Below are 26913 nucleotides of genomic sequence, written 5' to 3'. Positions count from 1 at the left end.
CACACACACTTGAACATTATCTTAGGGATATTCCATTTCCTTAGGTTGTATTAATATACTTCATGCACCAAAGGGTTCCAAAGCCACATTATTTTTGGAAATGTTGATCTAGCACAATACTAAGAAAAAGCCTACTTCTCCAGTTAATGCAAAATCAAAACCCTATGCCTAGCAAGCAAAATTATTTCAAAATAACTAGTAATCAAAATAAAGAGGTTAGATGGGTCAAGGGTGAGAGAAAGCTTTCAGCAACAGGACATACTGCCTTCTACAGGAAAGAAAAATAAATGGCTTCTAGAGTCACTAGAGGAAGCCCAAAGCCCACAGGAAGAATTCTTTATAGAAAAAATAGATAATGTTTTTGGTGATGGAACCAGAGAAGAAAAAGAAGATACCATACATCTTAGATATGCTCCTTTTTCTCCTTTCAATACCATTGTCAAACTATGAGGACTATCTACCATAATTGCCTTCCAGGCTTAAATAAACTCCAAAAGGGGAAAAATACACTGGGAGTGAGACGAGGCAAGAATGGAGCTCTCTTCAGTAGAGATGAAGTTCCCACAGTCACAATTATAGTCAGAGGGAGATTTTAGAAGGGCTGAAACACCTAACAGTCTTGCCAAACCAAATCATGTTAGCTAGAAACGTCATGCATTCCAAAAATGACTGTGTCAACAGACACCGAAGACAAGATCAGGAAACATATAGTCATTCAGCTTGTGGAGAAGTGAGTCCTAGGTCCATATCCAGATGTATATAGGACCAAAAATAAAATCTTTCTCCCTTCCTAGTTTTTTTAAACTTTACATTTTTTTCCTATAATACTTTAAACTATCTCAAAGAAATATTGTTTATAGTTTTAATGGAAAAGTAAAAAGCTCTACATCTTTTTCCTCTCAAGCAAAATTAAGGTTGATAGAGAATCTTGATTAAAAGGGAAAAGATCATCAAAACAGAAAACCAACAGGAGATGCCAATGCACCTGATCTTGGTGGAAAAATTGTGAAGTCATGGGATGCAATTGTTCAATGATGTTCTGGGAATGAAAGAATTGTTGTTTGTCCTTCTTCCTCTAAGAGGACCATGACATTAGGGAGGTGATGTCATGATATGCAAATGAATTGTATTTAAGTGAAGAAGGGCTGAGTGAAGAGTTAAAGATGTTGGTCTAGGAGATTCAGAGAATGAATTATGATACATTTAGGAGAAAGAAGCAGTTAGGAAGGAGTTTTAGAGTTGAGAAGGAATTGACAAATTCAGACATATTGAGTATAGGAGACAAGAATACTCCAAGTATGAAGGCTTTGTAAGTAGTTCATTTTATGATTTGGTATAGAGATGCAAAGTTCAGGTAAGAGATAAAGATATGAGTTAGCCACTTAAAATATGACTGAATCTATAAAAGCAAATAAGATCACCAAGAGAGATGATTATGTAGAGCAGAAAGTCAGGGACAGTATTCCAGTGAACATCTATAGAAAGGGAGAAGTAGGTGGGAAGGAAGCAATAAAGGAGATATTGTGATAGGATTCTGGGCTATTTAAATGAGTGAATGAATGAAAATAAAATTATTAAATACTTCTTGTGCACCAAGACCTGAGATTACATTTATAAAAGTGAAAATGGTTGTTAGCTTCAATATAATTATGTAATGAGGACACAACACATATAGGGAGTAGCAGCCAGGGATGAAGTATATTAATTTGGCAAGTTGCAGAAATGATGAGTAGAACTGTAGGAATAGATTAACATGACTTTCCCAATAACAATGGCAGTATTGATTTGACTAAGGCTCCAGAAATGGAAATCAGAAAGATATGGCAGGGACAAGTTTTAGAGTGGAAAAAATTGTTTTTCAAAACATGGTCTGTGGTTCAGGAATCATGCAGCTAGTGAGATGACTGTCAAAGAATGAAGTATCTATTTTATTCCTATCTACTTTTTTTGTAAACTGAACTGATCAATAGCTCATTTAGGTGGATCATAACCCATCTAGTGATGATCCTGCTAACATAAAAATCATAGTCATAGAAATCAAAGCATTAGAAAGGATCCCAGAGGCCATTCAGTTCGTCCTATACTTGAACAAGAATCTTCTCTACCACCACATGTAAACTATATCATTTTTCACTTAAATCTACCGGTATAACCCCTGACCTGCCACATGGCAGACTCATGATGGATAGTCTTAAGGTACTGTGATACTGGATCAACTTACCATACAATATCTAGTATTCTAGGAATAAATTACATGAGCTGAAGCAGCCAGAGTCCAAAGAGCAAAACTTATAATAGTTAGGGATAATTCACTTTAATAAGCAGTTGATCTTCACAATAATTATGGGTGAGAGGTGCTATTGTTATCATCATTTTACAAATGAGGAAACTGAGGAAAATAGAAATTAAAATTACTTGTCCAGAATAACACAGCCACAAAGTATCTGGGCCCACATTTGAATTCAGGTCTTACTGACTCCAAGTCTAGTGCCACTGAGCTGTGGGGAAAAAAAAGATTAGTCATTCAAACATGACATTTAATCAGTCTGATCTTGAGATAATTCAAACAGAGGTGAGGAAAGGTCCATATTAAACTGCTAACATGAATATTTATGGACATTTTTTTCTTATTTCTTAGGGAAAATACGTAAGTTTTCTGTGTTTTCTCTCCCATCTTGAATTTTTCTTATTGTTCCAGATAATATTCCAAAGAAAGAATAGGTATACTATTGAATCCCATTCTAATCCTCTAAAGCTGTAAGGAGCCAGTCTCTCAAGCTGAGTTCTTATAAGAGAAAGTGTGTTGGTTCTTATTCCTGTCTCCATTTTCATAAACTGGTGGTGGGACAGTTTACCAGCCAAAGGCTTCCTTGGAAATGGAATAAATTCTTCAAAAAGGGACAGCTGGTTATCCTGGGCAAAATTCATGGAAAAATCAAGCCAAGATTTGCTACATAGTCTTTCTCTTCCCACCTTTCATTTCCAGTACACAACTCCCTTAAGTATTTCACATAGCAACTGAAAATAAGATGAAATTTTAAAAAAAATTGAGAGACACATGCAATATATCAGCAAATTTAAGATAGTTTAATGATTCTATTAATATAATGAATCTTATTATTGAGTATGAACTAAAGTATTCCTTTTCAGTATACCTATTTGATGCTGTTTCCTTGTTTCATTAGATATTAAAATAATAGCCAGAATTTAAATAGAATTTTAAGATTTATCAAGTAATTTACATTGCTCTCTCATTTGATGCTAACAGCAGCCCTTGGGGCAGATGCTATTATTACCCCCATTTTGCAGATGAGGAAACTGAGGCTGAGATAGCTTAAAAGAATTTATTTAGGGTCACAGCTAATAAGTATCTGAGGCAGCATTTGAATTCTTGTCTTTCTGATCGAAAGTCCCATACTCTGTCTACCAGATTACCTAGCTTCATATAATTTTACTTATCGTCCTTCTAGCTTTCATTTCCACCCACAATTTCAACATCTTTTTCATATGCTTATTCCTGTTTCTTAGAACATATAGATTTCCCTAGTTTATTATTTCTATAGTTCTTTTGGGTCCTTCAAGCTAGCGTTTTGTTCAGCTTATTTAAATGAATTTTCTCCAGCTCAGTGATTTTGTTTACCCTTGAATAATTCTCAATGATCTACAAAAGCACTTCTCTATCCAGTCATCTACTTTTTGCATCTTATGGCACAGCAAGGTCTGACCTTTAAGTTTATAATTACTTCATTTGGTTTTGAAAAAAATCAAGACCCCAATATTATATCAATTAATTGTCTTTACTACTGCTAAAATTTTTCACTTAAATTAAACAAATCTGTTGAGCTTTTTGTTTCTTTCTTTAAAAAAAAATTTACAAAAAAAGTTCAGTAGCAATGAAAGGATCTATTAGTAAACAAAATAATACAATAACAAAAAGTGTCAATAAAACTTAAAATATAACCTAGAGAATCCTTCATCTAAATCTTCTACCCTTTATATACTCAGTATTTACCTCAACAACTACATCCTGTCATGGCAGTCAACTCAATCTAATTAGTTGTTTTTAAGTAGCTAGTACACATCAAGTATCTTTATGAGGTATGTCCAATCCAGCATGTTTGAGACCTTCCTTAATATCTTCTGATCTCACAATGATACCTCCACCAAATCCTGTACTGATACTTTATCAGGGTATGGAGATGAGCCAATAATTTCTGGAAACTAAGATGACAGAATAAGGCCTGGCACATGACTTTTAGAAAATTTGCATTCTTTCAGATTAAACATAAGACAGGGTGATCATCATGCAACATCTATCTGTAATCTTGTAGTTAGAATTAGGTATGGATTTTTTTTTTTTTTTTTTTTTTTTTTGCTGAGGCAAATGGGGTTAAGTGACTTACCCAGGGTCACATAGCTAGGAAGTGTTAAGTAACTGAGGCCAGATTTGAATTTAGGTCCTGCTGACTTCAGGCCTGGTGCTCTATCTACTTCACTACCTAGTGCCCCAAGTATGGCAATTTTGACTACAATTGAATGTGCCTATATTAAAATTCATACAATATTATGTATGCCTGAATTTGTCTTTTATTATATCATCATTTGCACATGTAAAGTAAATTTTATTTATTATTTTATTCAGCATCAATATTACTTGGACTTTGCTATTCTTGTTTTTTCTTATGTGAATATTCAATTTACCATACAAGCTAGAACTCTTTCACAAATTTCAGTGCTAAAAAATAAATAATGTTTAAATATGTTCCTAATAATGACTATTGGAGATAATTATACAAATGAGTCAAGCAAAATCTACTTTGTAAAACTCAGTGATTAAGAAAAAAGATAAAAATATTTAAATGATTTACGGTAATAAGTAATAAGTGCTATTTGTAGAATTTTAGAATCCTAGTTTATTATTTTTATAGTTCTTATTGGCTCTTACAAGTCATTAAGTACAACTTCTCACCTATTGCAGAAATCCCTTCTATAATATTCTTGACAGCTAATCATGAAACTTGTACTTGCACACTTCTAATTATATGGAATTCAGGCTTTCATTTATTTATTCAGAACTTTAACCATTAGCCTTTTTTTTTAATGGTGCTTCAGCCAATAATATTAATGTTTCTTATTTTAAGATGTAATTTTAATTGGCATAGGATCATCAAAATTATAATTTTACAGTGTGTGAGAGAACTTTTCCAGTAGTGCATTTAAAAAAAATAAAAGCTTTATTGATGCTTTTTGGTTTTTTTTTTCTTACATCACAATTATTTACAGATACACTCTTCTTCCTATAGACCCTCAATAAAAAGAAAACAAGATTAATCAAAATCATAAAATAAAGTGATTATATCAGACAATATATCCAATGTTTCTTGCCTTGGTCCCCCACTTTTATACCAAGAAGAGGGAAATATATTTCATTGTCTACTCTCTGGAACCAAGAATACTTATTGCATTTAATCTAAATTGCAATTCATCTAAATATTTCTTATGTCCTTATTTTTAAGGAAACAAAAAGGTCAAAAATTAACTAATGATGAATACAAATTTACATTGTAGCATTAAATCAAAACTCTGTTAAATGTTAGGATTTCACTAACTGAGGGCTCCAAACTATTGTGATTGGAACAATGACTTATCATCTGATATAAATTTCACAAGATAAAGGGACTATGAACTAAGCACCATTATATTGACCTTTAAGTAAAAAGTAATCCAATTGATGTAACAGAGTTACATTTATCTAGTTAAATCTCCAAAAACAAAGAAACTAGGAGTAGGATGATAACTATGGTTGGGAAACAACATCCTTAACAACTCTAATATCCCACACACATAGTCTTCAAAGAAGAGCCTGAAATCAGGGAGGAGGAAGCAAAAAAGAAAAATCTTTGTTTCAGATATTTTTATAAATGGATCTTTTAAATTTTTTACCTCTATAACATCTCTTGAATCTGTTCCCTTTCTGTACTCCCTTGGCCACCACTTTAAGGAACATATTTCACCAAACAAGTTAATATTAAATAGACTACAATCCCTTTGGAATTCATGGATGAAATTTCTCAAATTAGTATTCTGAATCAGAGAAATAGTTTTTTTTGTCTTGATGCAAATATGAATTCAGATTTTTCTTGCTACAAAGTATATATATATGACTTGCTTCCAAATATCCACATTTTTTCTTTTTTTGAAATTCAGGAAAGTGGCTTACTCTATCTTTGAGAATTAAATCATACTAAAATCTATTTTGAGCAAAAATCTGATAGATTTTGGTGGAACTTTGCCCTCCTGGATTTGAGAAAATAATTTTCTCAAATAATTCTTTCAAAAGCTGTCTCTTAAATCTATGATAGAAAAATGTGTAACTATTAGATTTAAAGGAGTATGCATAGTCGATAGTTGAGATTTTCTTCTCAGACAATTTCTAACACAAAAATACCCCCCCCAAGAAATCTTGTGAAACTGTTTTTCCCCCAGCACTTGGGGGTGAATTTTTAAATTAAATTTCATTGACCAGCTTTGTGCACTGAATTCTCACTAGTATGAAAATATGTAGAAGTAAGTATGGTATAGCATTTACATGATGAGGTGAACATTTCAGGGTATGCGATCTGAAAATTATATAATTGACAACTTGGAAGAGATTCTGTTTAATTATTGTTTAATCAAACTTAATTGAAATAATTTTTACACCCAAAGTGTTTACTGTGCCTAGAAAAGGGTAGCTACATTGCAACTGGCAAAACATTTAGCACTTTTAATGATCCCAACATCATAGGTAAAGGCTATGGAGAAATGTATGACAATCTTGTTGATTATGATTCTACAATGTTTGTCACATCTCTATTCTCTTCTGTAATCCACATGGTCACAACTCTATTTCAACTCTTCATCAAATCTCACTTATCATATTGCAGTAACTTTCTAATTGTTCTCCCTGTTTTATAGCTCTCTTTTTCCAATCCATCCTCTATATAGTTGCCTAAGTGATTTTCCTCAAATCCTGTGCTGGACATATGACTCTCTTACTCAAGAAACTCCAGAAGCTCCATATTACTTCTGAAGATAAATATAAATTCTGTTTAGTTTTTAAATGCCTTCATAACCTTTCTAATCTACCTTTCTAAAATCTTTATGCACTAATCTGCTATCTCAATCTACAGTTCATCCATATTGGCTTTGCTCTTCCTCTTAAATGGTTTTCTATCTTACATCATTGTTCCTTTGCATAGGCTGATCCCCTTTACTGAAATGCGCTCTCTCCTCATTTCTGTCTCTTAGGATCCCTCTTTATCTTTCAAAGCTCAAATCAAGGGACATCTTCTATATGAGACTTTTTCTGATCGCAACAGATACTAGTCATGATTCTTTTGTCCTTCCTCATATTTCTTTGTATTTAATTTGTAAATTTCTTATATAACCCATATATGCATACATTGTCTCTATAGATAACAAATAAATTCCCTGAAGGCATAAACTGTTTGGTTTTTTTGTTTGTTTGTTTGTTTAAGCTTCATAATGCCTGGGCTCTTTATAGTACTTGCCACAGGATAGCTAGATGCTCAATAAATTCTCATTCGATTAACCGAAGTACGTTGTTAACTTAAAAGAAAATGTATCATTAAAACCCATGATTAATAATTGAAATAGGTTGATTTTACATCCACAATAAGGGAGGAACAGTTTGGGTACTATTTGGGTGCCAGCAAAACTTTCAAAGACCCATTAAAAAGTATATAAGTAATGTTAGCTCCTCAGTGGAGGATAAATGGCTCACTATGAGCAATAATCTAACAGAAATGGAGGGAGTATCCATAACTATGAGATCACAGATCCATTGAAGCCTTAAAGTTTGAAAAGGGATATTAAAAAAAAACATACTACACAGTATGTCTCTGTAGAAAAATTTCTTACTTTTAGCTACTGACATCCAATTCTGTGTAATAGGACAAAATATCTTTTTTATTCTTAATATTTTAATCTTTTTGAATAGAACAGATAATAGAAACAAGGGAAGAGGATTAGAGGAAACCCACTGTTTTTTTTTATTTTAAGTTTCACCTGACTATATATATTAGATTTTTCAGTCACTAACAAAATCCAATAGAGTTACAAAGTGAAATTCCATTTAAAGTAACTACCGATAGTATAAAATATTTAGGAATCTATCTGCCAAGGGAAAATTAGGAACTATATGAGCAAAACTACAAAAGACTTTCCACACAAATAAAGTCAGGTCTAACCAATTGGAAAAATATTAAATGCTCTTGGATAGGGTGAGAAAATATAATAAAGATGATAATACTACTTAAACCAATCTATTTATTTAACATTATACCAGACTCCCTCAAAACTATTTTAATAACCTAGCAAAAATAAAAACAAAGTTCATATGGAAAAACAAAAGGTCAAGAATTTCAAGGGAACTAATGAAAAAAAAAAAAATCAAATGAAGGTGGCCTAGCTGTACCAGATCTAAAATTATATTATAAAGTGGCGGTTACCAAAATCATTTGGTATTGGCTAAGAAATAGATTAGTTGATCAGTGAAATAGGTTAGGTTCAAAGGACAAAACAGTCAATAATTTTAATAATCTAGTGTTTGACAAACCCAAAGACCCCAGCTTTTGGGATAAGAAATCACTGTTTGACAAAAACTGCTGGGAAAATTGGAAATTAGTATGGCAGAAACTAGGCATTGATCCATACTTAACACCGTACACCAAAATAAGGTCAAAATGGGTTCATGATTTAGGTATAAAGAATGAGATTATATATAAATTAGGAGAATATAGAATGGTTTACCTCTCAGACCTGTGGAAGAGGAAGGAATTTATGACCAAATAAGAACTAGACATCATTATTGATCACAAAATAGAAAATTTTAATTATATCAAATTGAAAAGTTTTTGTACAAACTTTTCAAACTAATGCAGACAAGATTAGAAGGGAAGCAATAAACTGGGAAAACATTTTTACAGTTAAAGGTCCTGATAAAGACCTCATTTCCAAAATATATAGAGAATTGACTCTATAAGAAATCAAGCCATTCTCCAAATGATAAATAGTCAAAGGATATAACAGACAATTCTCAGACAAAGAAATTGAAACTATTTCTAGCCATGTGAAAAGGTGCTCCAAGTCATTATTAATCAGAGAAATGCAAATTAAGACAACTCTGAGATGCCACTACATGCCTGTCAGATTGGCTAGAATGACAGGGAAAGATAATGCAGAATGTTGGAGGGGATGTGAGAAAACAATGTGGGATTGTGAATACATCCAGCCATTCTGGAGAGCAATTTGGAACTGTGCTGAAAAAGTTATCAAACTGTGCATACTCTTTGACCCAGCAGTGTTTCTATTAGGCTTATATCCCAAAGAGAACTTGAAAGGAAAGGGGCCTACATGTGCAAAAATGTTGTGGCAGCTCTTTTCATAGTGGCAAGAAACTGGAAACTGAATGGATGCCCATCAATTGGAGAATGGCTCAATAAATTGTGGTATATGAATATTATGGAATATCATTATTCTGTAAGAAATGACCAGCAGGATGATTTCAGAAAGGCCTGGAGAGACTTACATGAACTGATGCTGAGTGAAATGAGCAGGACCAGGAAATCATTATATACGTCAACAACAATACTATATGATGATCAATTCTGATGGACATGGCCCTCTTCAACAATGAGATGAACCAAATCAGTTCCAATAAAGGAGTAAGGAATTGAACCAGCTATACCCAGCAAAAGAATTCTGGGAAATGAATATGAATCATTACATAGAATTCCCAATTCCTCTATTATTGTCCACCTGCATTTTTGATTTCCTTCACCTGCTGAGTGAAATGAGCAGGACTAGGAAATCATTATATACGTCAACAACAATGCTATATGATGATCAATTCTGATGGACATGGCCCTCTTCAACAATGAGATGAACCAAATCAGTTCCAATAAAGGAGTAATGAATTGAACCAGTTATACCCAGCGAAAGAACTCTGGGAAATGAATATGAATCACTACATAGAATTCCCAATCCCTCTATTATTGTCCACCTGCATTTTTGATTTCCTACACTATTTCAAAGTCCAATTCCTTTTGTACAGCAAAATAACTGTATGGACATGTATACATATATTGTATACTTATACTTTAACATATTTAACATGTAATGGTCAACTTGCCATCTGGGGGAGGGGATGGGGGGAAGGAGGAGAAAAATTGGAACAAAAGGTTTTGCAATTGTCAATGCTGAAAAATTACCCATGTATATATCTTGTAAATAAAAAGCTATAATAAAAAATATTATGAGGTGCATCTTCAGCATGATTACTTCTTGTGACAGGAAGATGACCATGGACATTGATAAGCTACTATATAGCTATTTTGAGCCCTGTGGTAGGACGTATGGATTCTCAATTAACTAACCCAGATAAACTCAATATCATTATCAATTTGTTGGCTAACAAAGTATATACTTTAATTATATTTGTTTGTTTGTTTCCAAAAACTTGTAAGGATTATCTCTTAATGATTAGAAGAATTATGTGTATTTGTTACAGGAAGTAAAAAAAAAGTGATGAAATCATGTCCAGATGTTTTGAAGAATGAAAGTAAAAAATACATGTTTTAAAAGCTAAAAAAAAAAAGATTTTTCAGGAAATTTTGTGAAGGTGATGACTAGCCAGGCTGACTTCAGCAATTTTTAAAGCTTTATTAGAAATTCTTTGTCCATTGAATGACTATGTAAAAAGGAGAAAAGATGACTTGTTTCTCAAAAGCTACAATTGACAATTTGAGATATTCCAGCAGGAAAAATCCTTATAGACTAAAAAATAATTAGCTGTGCAACTCTGTTGGAACCTAGAATACATGAAGGGGGAATATAAAATCTTTAATATACATGAAACTGTAATCACAGCTGGGATGATTCTTCTAATCCTAGTAGATGCTGATCTGCATAACACTGACTTTGCCATTATAACACATTTCATCTGTCTTTCCCAAATCCACAATAATTATCAAAATATCTTATTCATATGCACATGATTTTAGCACAATTTGTATAAAATGCCCAGTAGAGTTTCACTTTTTTTTATGCATTTCCCTGAAGCACCAGAGAAAGTTGTCAGACTAGGATAAAGTAATTTCCTATCAGAAATGCATACAGAATAACTACAGCTTCAACCATTCTGAACAGTCCCTGGGCCACAGCCCACAAATCCACATACAAGTAGAGAGAGCTCAGAGAAGCAAAATGCTTTTTTGCTTTTTAAAATATATACATGTCTTGATGCCAACTTTTAACAACCATATTTTCATGTATCCATTAACAGGTTTTTCTCTTCTCATTCTTTATATGAGAAGCCACTGTTTTGCCAGTTTTTCTTCTCTCATATTTTTACTTATTGCTATTCTTCTGTATTTTCAGATTATACTGATCTTGATCCTTTGATGGCAAGCAATTGCCTTCCTAGCTAGCATTCCCACTGACCTTCTCCAATCTTTTATATATACAGACACCATAGAATCCTTTCATTAATCAGGCAGTTCCTTATTCTAGACCCTTCAATGACTTGTTTACTTCCTAAATTGAACTAAAACATGAACATGAGTTTAAAAGGCTCTGTCATCTACCCCACATTTTTATATATGTGATTTTCATCTTCAACTACTCTCTTATCTCAGTCAAACAAATCTACTGTAGTTCTTTACTGATGGAAATTCTTACCATTCTTTGAATGCTTTATCACTTTCACACAGTCAACTTCTGTTGAAAGAATGCTTTTTTTCCATTCTCTCTAGAAAACTTGGTTCCCTCTCTTCTTCATAGTTCAACATTCACCCCTTTCCCCCCCAAAAGAACCCCAAGAACTGTACCTTCTCCTGCCTTTAATTCAAATCTATTCCAAAAATAGGCATAAAGCATGTTTAAATACAGGATGTGCTTAAATGTTGTGCTAGATGCCAGGATGCAAAGCTTCAGCCATCAAGAAGCTGAGATACTAACTGAGACTGCTTGTGAGTTATTAGTCCTCCAGAGGCTGCTTGTCTACAGTGTACAAATGATGATTAGTACTTTGCTGCTCATCCTTCCTGACCTTTCTGTGGCATCCAACATTGTTAACCATTCTCCTCTCCTGGACACTTCCCCCTTTTACTACCTTGGTTTTTCTTCTATCAATCTAACTGTTTTTCTTCAATCTTCATTATTACCTTAATCTTACTCCTTACCTGTGAATAAACCTATTAAGGTTCTGTTTTGGCTGTCTCTTCTTTAACATCATCTTGGTGACCTCTTTAGCTCCCATGAGTTTAATTATCAGCTGTAGGAAGATGCTTCACAGTGGGTTGTGCTGAAGCTGGCTCAAATGGGTTAAGCTTTTTTAATTTTCAGTATGAGCATGTCTACATATGAAATAATCAGACTAAAGATCAGGGCTAGATTTATTGTTTTATTGATTGCCTAAACTTTAGAAAGTGATGGGGATATTTTTATTAATATTAAATTTGAAAGTGTCTCATGGATATATTTTTCAGTTGGTTGTTAAATAGTATGTGATTGCCTCAGTTCTGTATATCGAGATTCGGTCTCTTTCCTGATCCCTGGTCTTGGATCACCAATTGCCTCCTGTTGCTAAGTGTTCCATAGACATCTCAAATATAAAAGCAAAACTCAATATTCTTTCTCCAAATCCATCCCACTTACAGAATTACCCATTTCTGTCAAGGATATCATCATCTTTTTGGTCACTCAGGTCTACGATCCTGGAGTCATCCTTCTACTTACTCTCCCTGACTTTATCTGCCAAGTTTGACTAGTTCTACTTCTTCAGCCATTGTGTCTGGTTGTTTCTATTCTCATGGCCACCACAATTATGCAAACTCTCAACTTTCATCTATGATTTTGCAATATCTGAATAAATCTCCTGTTCTCAAATCTCTTTTCTCTTCATTGTGTCCTCTACACAGTTGTTCAACTGATTTTCCTAGAGCTCAGATCTGATCATGTCATTCCCCAACTCAATGAACTCTACACACTCCCTATTACCACTAATAATCAAGTAGGAATCTTTTCATTTGGCACAAATTCCTATTGTTCCAGTCCTTTTATATATTATTCCCCTTCATATATTCTCTAGTCCTACTTCCCAGAGTTGTAAAGATCAAATGAGATAATGTTTGTGAAGAACTTTATAAACTTTAAGTACCACATAAATATGATGATGATGATTAAATGTAACTATTCAATAGTATTAATAATAGTCAAATTGAATCATTAGTTCTTCTCTAATATCTTCCTGACTTTTCTTACTCTTCAGTATTCATGGAAATCATATTAATGCCTAATACAAATTCTTGCTCAAGGTCAGCTGGAACTAGCTAGAGCTGGTTGTTAAATTTTCTGAGTGAGTAGTTATACTTCAGAAATAGACTAACACTAAAAATCAGGGGTTGATTTGTTTTATTGATTATCTAGACTTAAGAAAGTAATGGAAAAAATCGTAATAATTCACATGCATATACCAATTTTTTTTCAGAGAGTAGTTGTTTTCACCCTATCTCTGTCTCTTAAAATTCCTTCCTTCTTTTAAAACCTTTAAAAAAGGTGATGCTCAGACATCACCTTCTCCATACAGTATTTTTTGATATACCTCTACCAGCTAAAAGTGATCTTCTTTTAATCATTTTCATTTATACCTTTTTCTGGATCTCTTCTTTGCCTCATTATAGTTTTACTCTGTGTCACACTTTTTTGCACACATTTCACATCTCTTCTCTTAAATTATAAGCTCTCTAATGGTAGGAATAATAATTTTTCATCTAGCCAAGTGCTTGGGACATAGGAAATAGTTAATAAATATTTGTTAAGAATGAATTGAATTAGGGACAGCTAGATGGCATAATGGATGGAGTACCTGCCTGAAGTCAGGAGGACCTGAGTTTAAATCCAGCCTCAGACACTTAATACTTCCTAGTTGTATGACCCTGGGCAAGTCACTTAACTCCAATTACCTAAGGAAAAAAAAAAAAGAAGAATGAATTGAATTATGTGTCTCATAAATAGTCTGTGAAAGTATTTTCCAAGGAGGCATTTCATGAATGCTGTGAGCATTGGCACCATCATTAGAGTAAATATGTTTTCCTTGAGGAAACTACTGCAAAGAACAAACACTCGTTTGCATGTAGAAATTCTTATATGTTTATTCTAAAAAAATTTAATTATTTTTTCATTTTAAAATAGGTAAAAATACTTTTGTGTTGCACTTTGTAGTTTTTAAATTTTTCATATCCTTTATCTCATCATATTCTTACAATAACTATGTAAGTTAGAGTAGATATTATCACCATTTTACAAATAATGAAATAGGTTCTAAGGGATTGTGATTATTCTACATACCACAGCTAGGTGAGCAGCCTAGGGCTAGAACCTAGGACTGCTAACTTTTAGTCTAAAATGTATTCCTGATGGTAGTTAGGTGACTCCCTACTACTAGGAGGCTTGTAGAAAAATAATTGATCCTGGAGTGAAGATTGTTGTTGCTATTGTTGTTCCTTCTTTCTAAGAGGACCAGTGACATCAGGAGGGTGATGTCTTGACTTGCAAGTGAAGTGGATTTAAGTGAGGCAGAGTTGTACAAAGTCATAAACTTCACTCTCTCTTCCAGAATCATCAGAGTCCAGTGGCAAGACATAGATCTGGATGAATGGTGATGGCCCCGGATACAGTAGGAGATTTTGACCCTTTTTAAGCTAGAATCTTTCCCAGGTCTCAGTCTTGCTTCAGTCTAAGGCAAGTCCATTTCGTAACAAAAGGCTGGATAAGAATTAAGACAAAAATTGTCCCAGTTTCCAAAAGAATCAGTCTGGGAGGGGAAGACCTTTAGAGTTTCTGGCTTGAAAAGATAACAGTTATTATTTACCCTCTGAATCATCAAACACAAACAATAAACTTGGTCTGGGACCTATTATTGGTCAATCAGTAAAAAACAGAGTGATTTGGGTTTAAAGTTAAATAGTTCCATTTGAATCACAATGGCCTTTATCAAAGCCTAGTTTTCAGAGCTATATTTCAAAAAAATCCTAAATGAAAACCACATGAGATGAGTTACTTGTCCCAATTTTTAAAAAGTGATAGAATAAATAGTAAAGAAAAAAAATCTAATCCCTAAACTCCATGATACCTTGCAAAGTATAAGTGATCAAAATTTATATTCCTTTGGACAGAGCACACACAGAGACCTGGATTCAAGAAGACTATATTCAAATCCTGCTAAGGCATTTACTAACTAGGTGCCCCTAGACCAGTCACTTAATTTCTGTCCTCAGTAAATTCTGAGGAATTTACTTTCCTCATATGTAAAATGGGAATAATTTTTTTTTCCCATCTCTGTCAAGTTATCATGAGGATAAAATGAGATAATATTTGTAAAGCTCTTAGCACCGTTCCTGATACATAATAAGTGTTTATTGCTATGATTTGATCATTTCAGCTGCATCCCACATATTTTGACCCCATTTAGAGTTTTCTTAGTAAGGATACCACAATTGTTTGCCATTCCTTCTCCCATAAACAGGAAGTGCTTAATAAATATTTATTTCCTTCTTTCCTTCTTTCCTTTCCACCACCCTGTCCTCTCTTAAATTTTACCTGTCTCATACTGTATTGAAAATTTTTTTGCTGATAGTTTTCTCTATCATCTATTTTTGTGCAACTGGAAAATAATAAAAATTATTTCATTAAAAACAACTTCACTGGTTTTGAACTAGTTGAATACAAATAGAGCACTGGCTTGACAGCTGATAAGAATGCCTTTTTAAAAACCAGTAACAGCTGGACAAACAGTGTTAAAATTGCGTTGAGGGGAAAGAAGGGCTAGAAAATTCCCTTTGGATAACTGTAAAAATCAAACAGGATGAAATAAAAAGTCTGATAGCACTATTACAACACCTCTTTCTCTCTTTGACACATTATTCTCTAAGTTTATACAATACAACCAATAAAAAATTCCTGGACCAATTCTATAGTAATTACTACTTTTTAAAAGTTTTGCTTTACATTTTATATAATTGGCACTTAATAAATGCTTGTTGATTGATTGATTGTTCATATTTAAAAAAAAAAAAAAACAACCTTTAATGAGACCATAGAATCAGAATTTGTTGACTATGTTTGTTATATGCTAATTTCACAGAATCACAAAATTATAAAATTTGATGGGATTCAATTGTGATTTTCTCTTAATAGTTAACAGCATTGAGAAATGAATATAATTAATTGAATGAAGATCTCTCATAAGAATGTGGCCTCGACCTATATCCTAATTTTAACTTGTTATTTGTGCTATAGCCAAAAGTCTTAGGTGTTCACTTATCTTAAACACCTATCTCCCTCCTGTTCTTTTTGCCACAAGTAACATTAAGTTCCTAATATGGTAAAGATTGTGTCATTGACTAGTATTCTTTGTCTCTGGGTAAATTTTAGTCTCTGGGTAGATTTCCACTTTAGGATGTAAACCTGGGCTGTCCCAGCCAATGGGAAAAAAGATCAGAAGGGAATGGGAGCTTCCAGGTTAGGATCTGTATAATCCTGTGTTTGCAGTTTATGCTTTGCACTCCTATAATGACAATACCTTGTCTATTGGGAGTTACCCCTTCTCCTGAGATCGTAATAAATCCTTTTTGCTTTTTAACTTGAGAATCTCTGATTTTAATTTGGATAAGGGTAACTGTCACACACAGAAGTAACAGCAAAGAGACTAATAAATTGTAAAAGCAAGGTAGAGTGGGACTGTTTCACCTAAGAAATGGTCCCCATGTATTTCTCAAAAGTCCCTGAGGGTTCACATTCCAATACAGTTACTGGTATTCATAAAAACTTACTTTGAGCCTTCAACACATACTTAACTCCAGTGTTTAGAAAGTCAGGGCAATTTTACTTTAATATTCACTGAATACCATATGAAGCAAATAGTGCTAGAAATGTGGGGGTCCATGAGGTTAGAAACAAGATGCTGGTCCTCATAGAGTTACTAATAAAAGAGAGGATTGTCTATATATGCACAAATTACTATGAAATGAGATGAACCTGTGTAGAGGGAAAGGTATAACAAAGTGTCATGTACCAAGGAAAGTTCCTTTGAGTGTGCAGGCCTTAATGGAAAAAGTGGCCTTTGAATTGAATTTTAAAGATGTGCAATCAATACATCCTATAATGTATTCTCCTCAGAAATAGTTAAAAGAAAATATAAAAGTTTTGGTACTTAAAAGAATAAGTGTCAGTTAGCTCAAAAATTCATTCTGGTTGAATCCCTCACCTAATTAATTGACTGTGTGACTATGAGGAAGTCCTCAGAACCTCTATTTCTTTATTACTGAAATGACGGAATTGGACTTGGTGATCTTTAAAGTCCTTTCCAATACTGAAGTAAGTCTATACTTCTTATTCATACTTGAAAATATACATTTAGATGATTTTAATGGAAAATGAATGGTATAGCACAAATTATATTATATAATTTGCAACCTCAAAAAACACATTAAAAGGAGAAAGTCTTTATCAAAATTATAATTGATTCTGGGTTGAGTAATTTATGTTTATTGTCTAGTTTACTCTTTTTTTTAAGGAATTTTTAGGAATAGAGATGATTTTTAATATTTAACATTTTTGCTTTTTAATTTGTTAGGTAAACATTGAAATTTTGTACTATATTTTTGAATTGGCAAGATAGCAAAGGTTCGTTATTTTAATTTATTAGAGAATAATTATCTTCTTGAAAATAAAGTAAGGTTTCACAGACAATTTTATTTTAATACCCAATTTTTTTGGCTGCATTAATTACAACGAATGGGCATTTTTAAAGACATTTCATTATGGCATATAAACTCCTCATTGTTAAGAAAAGCTAGTGTGTGAGCAATGTTGCCACTTAGAAAAAAAAGCAACCCATAGTTCTAGAAAGTGGAAAATCAGCATAATATTTTTGGCAAGGACAATACAATCCTATGATTCCCAGTGTATACAATGTTGAAATTATGCCTTATCATACGCACTGATTTTAGAAAAAATGATCAACTTATACTTTCTCATAGGCATTTTAGAAAAGAATGATTTCCTAATATAATTAGATGATATAAAATATTTAATAAATCAATCAATCAAAAGGCATTTATCATGTGCAGTTTTCCAAGGATATACAAACAATAATGAAATAATCTTGTCCTATTAATGTTTACATTCTATCAAAGATGACAATTTTATGAAAAATATAAGCAAAATTAATATAAGGCAGTTTTGGGAGGGAAGACATACTCATCTTGGTGGATAAGGCAGGGTAGGTAGGAAAAGGTAGGGAGACCAGGAAAGCCTTCGGATAGGCACTAGAATTGATTCCTAAAGTAAACAATTAATTCTATATGGTAAGAAACAAACACATTCCAATTTTGGACCAAAGCAAAGACATGCAGGAAGAAGATGGAGTATTTTGTGTATTTTGTGTAAAGAACAATAGGAAGTCCAGTTTGTCTGGAATGTAGAGAAAGGCAAGTGGAGTAATACATGATGAGGCAGGAAAGGTGGGTTTAAACTTAAATCTTTGGGTATCAGTGAAACATTCTACTTTGCTGAGTAAAAGAGTGATATAGTTAGCTTTTTTATTAAAGAAAATCACTTTAGCAGTTGTGAATTATTGATTATAAAGAAGGAATTGCAATTAATCCAGATTAGAGTTAATGAAGGCCTAAAAACTAAAGGAGTAACTTTTGAGCAGTGAGAAAGTAATGGACTCAAGACTTGTAGAATTAGAAATTTTATAAGATGTGGCAATTGGTTGTATATGTAAACTGAAGGAGAGAAGAGTCAAGGCTAATTCTAGTTCTCTCCATTTGAGCTTCTGAAGAGATAATGGTATCCTCCACAGAAAAAAGAAAAGTTTGGAAGAGAGATGGGTTTAAGGAAGAAAGATAATGAGTTCTGTATTTAAAATGTTAAATTGTAGGAAGTATCTGTGGACCATGAAATATCTGGTAGATAATTGGTGGTGCAAGACTGGAAATCAGGAGGGAGACTAGCTATGATATCAGATAAACAAACAATGCCAATTACTTGTAATTATATTTTTGGAGTTATTGAATCAGCTGATTTTTTAAAAAGCAATTGTAATTAGTATGCATATTTAAGGAAAGTCTGCTTACTATGGAAGCAAATTCTTTGATAATGTATTTTATACTCTTCATAAGGGAAATTAAGTTTAGAGTATTTTTATTCTTTAGGGACTGATTCAAACAAAAGTAAATTCCTTTGTGATCCTGTTAGACTACAAAAACAAAAACAAATAATTCTTCATGGTCCAATGTGGTTATGCACCTTGCTAAATCAGTCCAAGTTTTTGAGGGAAAATATATGCATTTTTAGGTATCATTTTAACAGAAATAGAAATAATAATACTTAGTAATTATAATATGCAAGTCATTAATTCTCCTCTTCTTATTCAGTCCTTTGAGTTCTGAAGACTACAGCATATCAAAGAGTTGAGGGAAACTGCCAGATGAGATTACTATCTATATAAAACTGACCCATTAGTGGCATCTCAGTGAATTAAACTTAATTTTTTCAGATCTCTTTTCCTGATTTCCTCTTACAGTAGAGGGACATGTTTTGGTCTAGAATGTATGAAAATGATCATTTTTTTTTTAAAGTCATACTTTTCCTTATCACATTAGTTAGCAATGTGTTTCTTTACCTATTTAGCTCCCCCTCTTGACTCAAATATTTATGTCATCAGGGTTTTGTTTTTTTTGTCATATTGTATAATAATAATAATACCCTTTCTTGTCTTTATAGGAGGAATCCTCACCACACTTAGAAATTTTGCTTAATCTCTGGTCTTGAGAATATCTTTTCTCAAGTCTCTTCCCTTTTCTTCCATTGGTGAGCCTTCTGGAGCCTCCATTTTGTAGAAGGTTGGAGGATGGTCAGCCTTTGTTCGATTCCTAACTATATCTAACAAACAATAACTTTCCTTAAAGGCTTGTTTTTTTTCCATCCTCTATCTGTCCCTTGCTTCCTTCCTTCATTCCTATACAACCTGAAAAAGAGTTCTAATACTGAGTGAGATCAGTGTGTCTTAGGCTGGGAGATTGTCCAGAAAGTTTTCATTTCTTTTTTTTTAGTATGCACACAAAGAATATGCAGAAAACCTATTTGTTGATTCTTTTTTCAATCTGAAAAGTGACTTCACCATTTTTATACAGGCACTATGATTAGTTAAAGAGAAAATAGTAAGATGATGAGCAGAGGTCACTTTTTTACTCTTAATATTTATAAAATATTGGAGAATCAAATAGAATAGAGTGCATTAGAGTTCCCAAAGTCTTCTTATACTCTTTGCATGGTGGTGTCTGAAAATTATTCTTAAGAAAAAAGGCTAGGAAAACTAGAGCTTCTGGATAAAAGATATGGATTTAAGGGGAGAGAACTATCCCATTTTCTGCAAAACTCCCAAGAATCAAGAGCCATAAATGAGATAGACTAGTGATCTAGCCTAAACTTTCTCCCCTTCTTTTCATCATTTCCTCAGAGATTGCACTGAAGGGACAGATTTAATGTACTTCCAGTTCTCTTGAAATTCTTTAGAATTTTCATTAAACAAGCTCATTCATTGGCAGGGCACATATGAGTCATTCTAATGGAGTCAGGGCATAATTAAGATGAGATCTTTTGTTTCACTTTTTTTTTTAACCAGAAAGGAGGATTTATTTTCATAAAATGATAATAGGCAACATTTACATCACAATTTACATACATTATCTCCTTTGATTCTAATAGCAATCTGATAAAGAATGTGCTATGATTATTATTCCCTTTTACAAATGAGAAAACTGATATTCAGAGAAGTTACTTGACTCATTCCATGCCATATAACTATAATTAAAGTATTAGAATCTCTTAACTAGCTTATTGTATATGACTCAAACCAGTATCTTCCATCATTTGAACTTTTGACAGTGACTTGAATTTTGTATTCATAATAATCATAAAAGAAGATTTAATTTGATTGTTCTGGGGTAGTATCCTGACACTAGCTGCAAAATGGGAGTAATAATAGCTAGCACTATATCTCAGCATTGTGATGTGTGCTCATGGAGTTTATAATCTTTCTATCATAGAAAAAGAGTGCTCTAAGTGACAGTCTTTAAAAAAAAAAAAAAAAAAGCTGGAAGTCACCTCTCCTTACTCCATATGGCCCACAAAGTAGATGGCTTCCTGGCTCAAGAAATACTCCTTTTTGGTACTGTTCCACTATACTGGAGGAAAACCAGTAAATCTCTGGTTTCTCTAGACTTTAGCAAAGGGTCATACACCTGGAGGATGAGTTGTGTGTAGAGATGGCCACATGGGTGAAATCATGGATTTTTGGGAAACACATGTGGTTCATTGATAATCTACATATTTTTGGTGAAGCTTAACAGAGTTATAAAAGATTTTTTTCTCAAGTAATTTCCTCTTTATAGGTTTATTTCCTCAAATATAAAATGGGTGGATTGGGTCAGATCAGAGGGCCTGAACCTGGGACTATGAATCATTTTTTAATATGCTGCTAATTTTATTTCAATATAAATTGCTTTTCTTTGTAATCCTATTATTTATTTCATGTATTCAAAAACTTTATGAGTAGGGAGTCCATAGGCTTCACCAGACTGCCAAAAGATCCATGATCCAAAAATGTTTAAGATGCTCATGACTGATTGCTGTGGTTCTTTCCAGCTTATTTCTAGATGTTTCTGTGATTCCCATACTAGGTCAGTTAAGTACAGCATATAAGATGATGTCATGACAGATGATCTACGTTCTGCCCTGTTCTTTTGGCAGAAAAAATTGCTGAGGTTTTTTTTGAGCACTCTCTCTCTGTCAGAGCTCCTGTAAGCTGTGTATTTTCTGAAAATAAAAAGACATGACTTGTCTAAGGACCTTCTGAACTCTCTTGAATGAACTGAAAGCTCCCTTTGTCAATTGTTTTCCATGTGGCACAGTACTAGACAGTTCTCAATCTTGTGAAACACCCTGGGCAGTCATGAGTCAGGGAAGACAAGGGCACTCAAACAATGACATTGGTCCCTTAGAACCAACTTGTAAGGCATTATTGTTGGTGCAATTAGCATGAAACACTAACCTTGTAGATAACCTTTTTAAGTCATTGTTGCTCTTCAGTCCTTTTAGTTCTTTATTACCTCATTTAGAGTTTTCTTAGAAAGGATACTAAAGTGGTTTGCCATTTCCTTTTCTGGCACATTTGACAAATGAGAAAACTGAGGCAAACAGGATTAGATGATTTTTCCAGGGTCACATAGAGGAAGGAAAGTCTTCCTGATTATAGACCTGGTGCTCCATCCACTATACCACCTCAGTGTTCCTTTAAGGCATTGGCACTAAATTCCTGGCACTAAATAGAAATTCCATTCTATATTTAAAAGAGAGAAGTGACCAGGCACTGTGGGTAAAGAGTTGACTTTAGAATCATGTTGGAGTATCTAATAGCAACTTTAATCCTTTGTAGACTAGTTAACTACTCAATGCTAAAAGCAATTCTCTAATATGATAAGTTTCAGAAAATGTGCTCAGGTGCATTGATAAAAAGAGTTTCCTCACTGGAAGATCTCAGTTAGATGGCACAATGGATATCATGCTGGGCCTGGGGTCTGGAAGACTGAGTAGAAACCCAGAATCAAACACGTAGTAAGTGTGTAACTACAAGCAAGTCATGTAACCACTACCTAACCCAGTTTCTTCATCTGCAAAATGATGGCAAGGATAGCACCTACTTCCCACAGTTGTGAAGATTAAATGGGTTAATAATTTCAATCATTTTTCAGTTGTGTCTGACTCTTTGTGACCCCAGTTGGGTTTTTCTTGGAAAATACTGGAGTGGTTTTGCCATTTCATTTTCTAGCTCATTTTACAGATGAAGGAACTGAAGTAAACAGGATTAAGTGACTTGCCCAGGGTCACACTGCTGGTACATGACTGAGGCCATATTTGAACTCGGGAAGACAAATCTTCCTGACTCCAGGCCTGATACTCCATGCATTATGATACCACTTAGCTGCTCCAAGGTAAAGATATCAAAGCAAATCTAAATTTCTATTTAGATAAAAAAAATCAACTTTTTTGATACATAGTAGTCTCTTAATAGAAGCTTGTCCCCTTCCTCTTCTATTCTGAGAATATAGATTCAGATGTACTTAGATTAGCTTCCATCTTCAAATCATCTGTAAACTCGGATTATAAATATATAATCCCCCTTATTAAAAAAAAAAGGAGTGTTATATAATAGGAAACAAAACAAATAAAATTTCATCTTTCACTCAAGAGAATGTGGGACCGTAGAAAAAGTATGGAATCTGAGGTTTCAATTCTTAGATTTGAATTTCAGTTCACTGTGTCTATGAGCAATCCATTTCAACACTTGTGATCTCAGTTTTCCTAAAACAAGTGAATGAGTTTAGATAATTGCTAAAGCCCTTTGCAACCTTAAATCTTACGAGATTTTGTTAGATTGATAAGGAAATGGAAATATTTTGTATTTTTAAGGGCTGGGATGTATATATTAATTCTTACCATAATCATTTGAAGAATGTTTTCAGAATTATGCTTTTTTGTTAAGTATTTTAAAGATATAAACCTCATTGCCATTTTAAAATATATTGTATTTTAAAAATATAAATGCAGAATCATTTAGCCTCTATGTCCATCCCAAGTTGTTTAATTCATTGACTTATATTATATTAATGCTCATTATTGTCAATATTAAATAGTTTATTATTATGTAAAATCCAAATAAAAAGTGAAAGTGATTAGACAAGGCAATGAATAAATATAAAACAAAAAAGGATCTGAAATCCTTGTTACTAATATTTGTCTACCTTCCCTCTCCTAGATAAAACTGAACTGATGAAGCTTCTTTCTTTGTATTCCAACTTCTTAATACAAAGAAAGAAGCTTTTTTCCTCTCTTTTTTCCTCTTCTGGCAAAAGCTAACTCCTTCTGAGGATTGAGTAATTGCTTCTTATTCCTTAATTGTCTTCTCTGCACATTCCTTTACATGTTCAATATTACTTTACATTAGATTATTTTATGTAGTGTTATATTATACCATACTGTATTATATTATATCATTATATTATTAGTGTTTATAGCCTTGAGATGTACTTAGATTAGTTTCCATCTTCAAATCATTGGTAAACTTAGATCATAAATATATAGCATCCCTTATAAAAAAGCAGTATTACATAATGAATAGATCTCTGTCTTCTAGCCTTTACTCTGAGTAGCAGTGTACTGTCAGAAAGTCACCTTCTTACTCTAAGCCTCAGCTTCCTCTTATATACAAAGCTGAGAGTTGAACTAAATTACAGGGTCATAACTCCAGAAGAGGAAGGAATCTCAGTCACCATTTAGTCTAATCTGCTCATTTTACAGAAAAGGAAACTGAAAAGCAGAAAGGTTTGGTGACCTGCTGTCAGAAGTGGGATTTACACATAAATTTTTTACCTCCAGAGACAGTATTTTCCATAATGTTTCTCCGAGATTTGAAATGCAATGATTCTATTTGCATCAGTTCATATCTTACTACATCAAATATGTAGTGCCCAAATTTGTAGTGTAAGTCATAGATTTAAAGCTATAAATAACCTTAATCACAATTATAGCCCCTTCTTTAAAGCACTAATTAAGCTAGGAAATTTCACATAATACTGTATTTCTAAGTGATATTTTCACTTTAGGGCACTGTTACAAATGACTGATAATATTCTGGAATAATCTAGTTTTTTTGCAATAATAAGTAATAACTCCAAATAATGAGAACAACTTCTCAGAGTGAAAGCAAACAGAACTTTTCTCTGTAATGAAGAGAGAAAATTCCCGGGGACAAAGGAGTGAATTTATCAGTTGCTTAATTGATGGGGAGAAATGGTGGTGATTTGAAAGGAATTGATGCGAAAGGAAAGTGACCTTAAACAATAGGAAATCTACTAATGAAGTCTCTTTTGATTTCTTCTTTAAAAGTCTTCTTACCTAATATTGCAATTCATTGTTCATGATCTGACATCTATGCCATAGGAATTTAACATAAACTCTGCTTTTTATATGTACCATATTTATAAGCCATTAAAACTATAAGTCAAGAAATATAATGTGAACCAAAATTCTTTCTGATGAATGCAGCTGTTAATTATTTACTTCATTTTACATTTTTTACTAAAAATAAATTACTTTAAAGTATTAGTTTTCTTTTAACTAACAATATTAAAGTATATGTATATTTTGCTATGGACAAGGAATTTCAAATTCTTTCAGCCTCAGTTTCCTCCTCTGGAATCATCGACTATCTAACAAGGTCATTGTGACAAAATCTCTATGTAATCAATAGAGCAGTTTTACAATCATGAATTATTGCTATAATAACCAAAAAAAAAAGGTCCATTGATGGTCAGCTTTCTTGTAATTAACTGGTCTAGCATGCTGGTCCTCAGCAGGTAATAAATCCATTACTAGTGAAAGACAATAGACAAATAGTCTATCTGGTGCTTAACATGGCATCTGGAACATAGTAAGTCCTTAATAATTGTTTATTGATTAACTGGGCATATATCTTTCTAGCTTTGCAGTTCTGATCATAATTTATAATATAAAATCTCCTAGAATTTTGAGAATTTGAGTTAAATTGAGTTCCACAATGAGGCACTAGATTAGGATATCAGTCAGTGATGTAATTAATATAATTATTATAAGTAAATAACAATTCTCTCATTTCCTACTTTTCTTTTTTCCTTAGGTAATTCCACTTATTTGGATGACCATGGACCATTCCCTAGCAAGGTAGGGTATTTATGGAGAGTATGAAAATCTAACTTTGTTCTTTGATATATGAGTGCATGAACATGTATTCATTATCTCAGAAAATGTCATTTAGCTTGTTGTCAAGCTAAAGCAAATCAATGTAAACATTTTTTCTTTTTTATATTTTTTTCACAGAACAAAAGTTAAGGGTAGAAAATTATTCTTTTGATTATCTTTTGTTTATTGTCATTTTGAGGAAATAAACACTTATCTGGTAATCATAATAATAAATTGGGAAAAAAAGGGGTTTTAAGTTGCAGATTGAGAATGCTACACTGATTGGGTATGTTTTATGGCTTCTTATAAGCTAACTTGTAATCTCACTGCTTCTTTTCCATTTATAAGGCTCTGCTTTTGTTTTACCTTTGTGTTGAACAAGGGTGTAATTCCATTTATTTATTCGGTATGCCAGAATCAATCTTTTGGACCGGATCAATATCACTATGATTCTTTCCTCTAAATTTTTAAACCGTGTAAATTGATGTCTGTGCTATGTGAGCAACAAACTATAAAGACCAACGTATATGAGCAGTTCAGTGTTGGGATTCAATTTTACAAAAATCATTAAATACATGTTCTGTGAAGGACACCATGAAAAGAGCTGGAGGAGGTACAAGATAATAGATATCTGTCAGAGTCCCACAATTTCTGACACCAACATGTCAGAGAATATAGAGATAGATTTTGATTGTATTTTTTAAAGCTGACCTTATGAAAAAAATCATCATTGCCCAACCCTTTAATGTTTTCATTGCTTAAGACAGCAAGGAGCATACAGCACACATAAACACTTTCCCTAGGGATAAACCAAACACATGAGAAAATAAAAATAGATATGCGGGGAAGTTTACCCAGGTAACCAGACACCTAATAACTGTACTACTCTGCCACAATCAAGTTTTACCTGTTATTTTTTCCCTCTCTCTCTCTCCTATCAGCATACTTAACTTTATAGCCATAATAGGAGATAGGAACTAAACCTGTGGTATAGGTGCTATAAGT

General features: G+C 33.0%; 1 protein-coding gene across 1 annotated transcript in view; it reads left to right on the top strand.

The window, feature by feature from the left end:
• Positions 1-26913, top strand: part of UST (uronyl 2-sulfotransferase) — a 374901-nt gene that overhangs the window by 122709 nt on the left and 225279 nt on the right. Inside the window, exon 2 of the mRNA XM_003769536.4 lies at positions 25847-25890. Within this exon, the coding sequence (XP_003769584.1) occupies positions 25847-25890 (44 nt within the window). The remainder of the gene's footprint in view (positions 1-25846; positions 25891-26913) is intronic.

This window comes from Sarcophilus harrisii, chromosome 4 (genome assembly GCF_902635505.1).
Source record: "Sarcophilus harrisii chromosome 4, mSarHar1.11, whole genome shotgun sequence".
NCBI classification, from domain to species: Eukaryota; Metazoa; Chordata; class Mammalia; order Dasyuromorphia; family Dasyuridae; genus Sarcophilus; species Sarcophilus harrisii.
The sequence above is the reverse complement of the archived record's forward strand: the minus strand, read 5'-3'. Positions and strand labels throughout refer to the sequence as shown.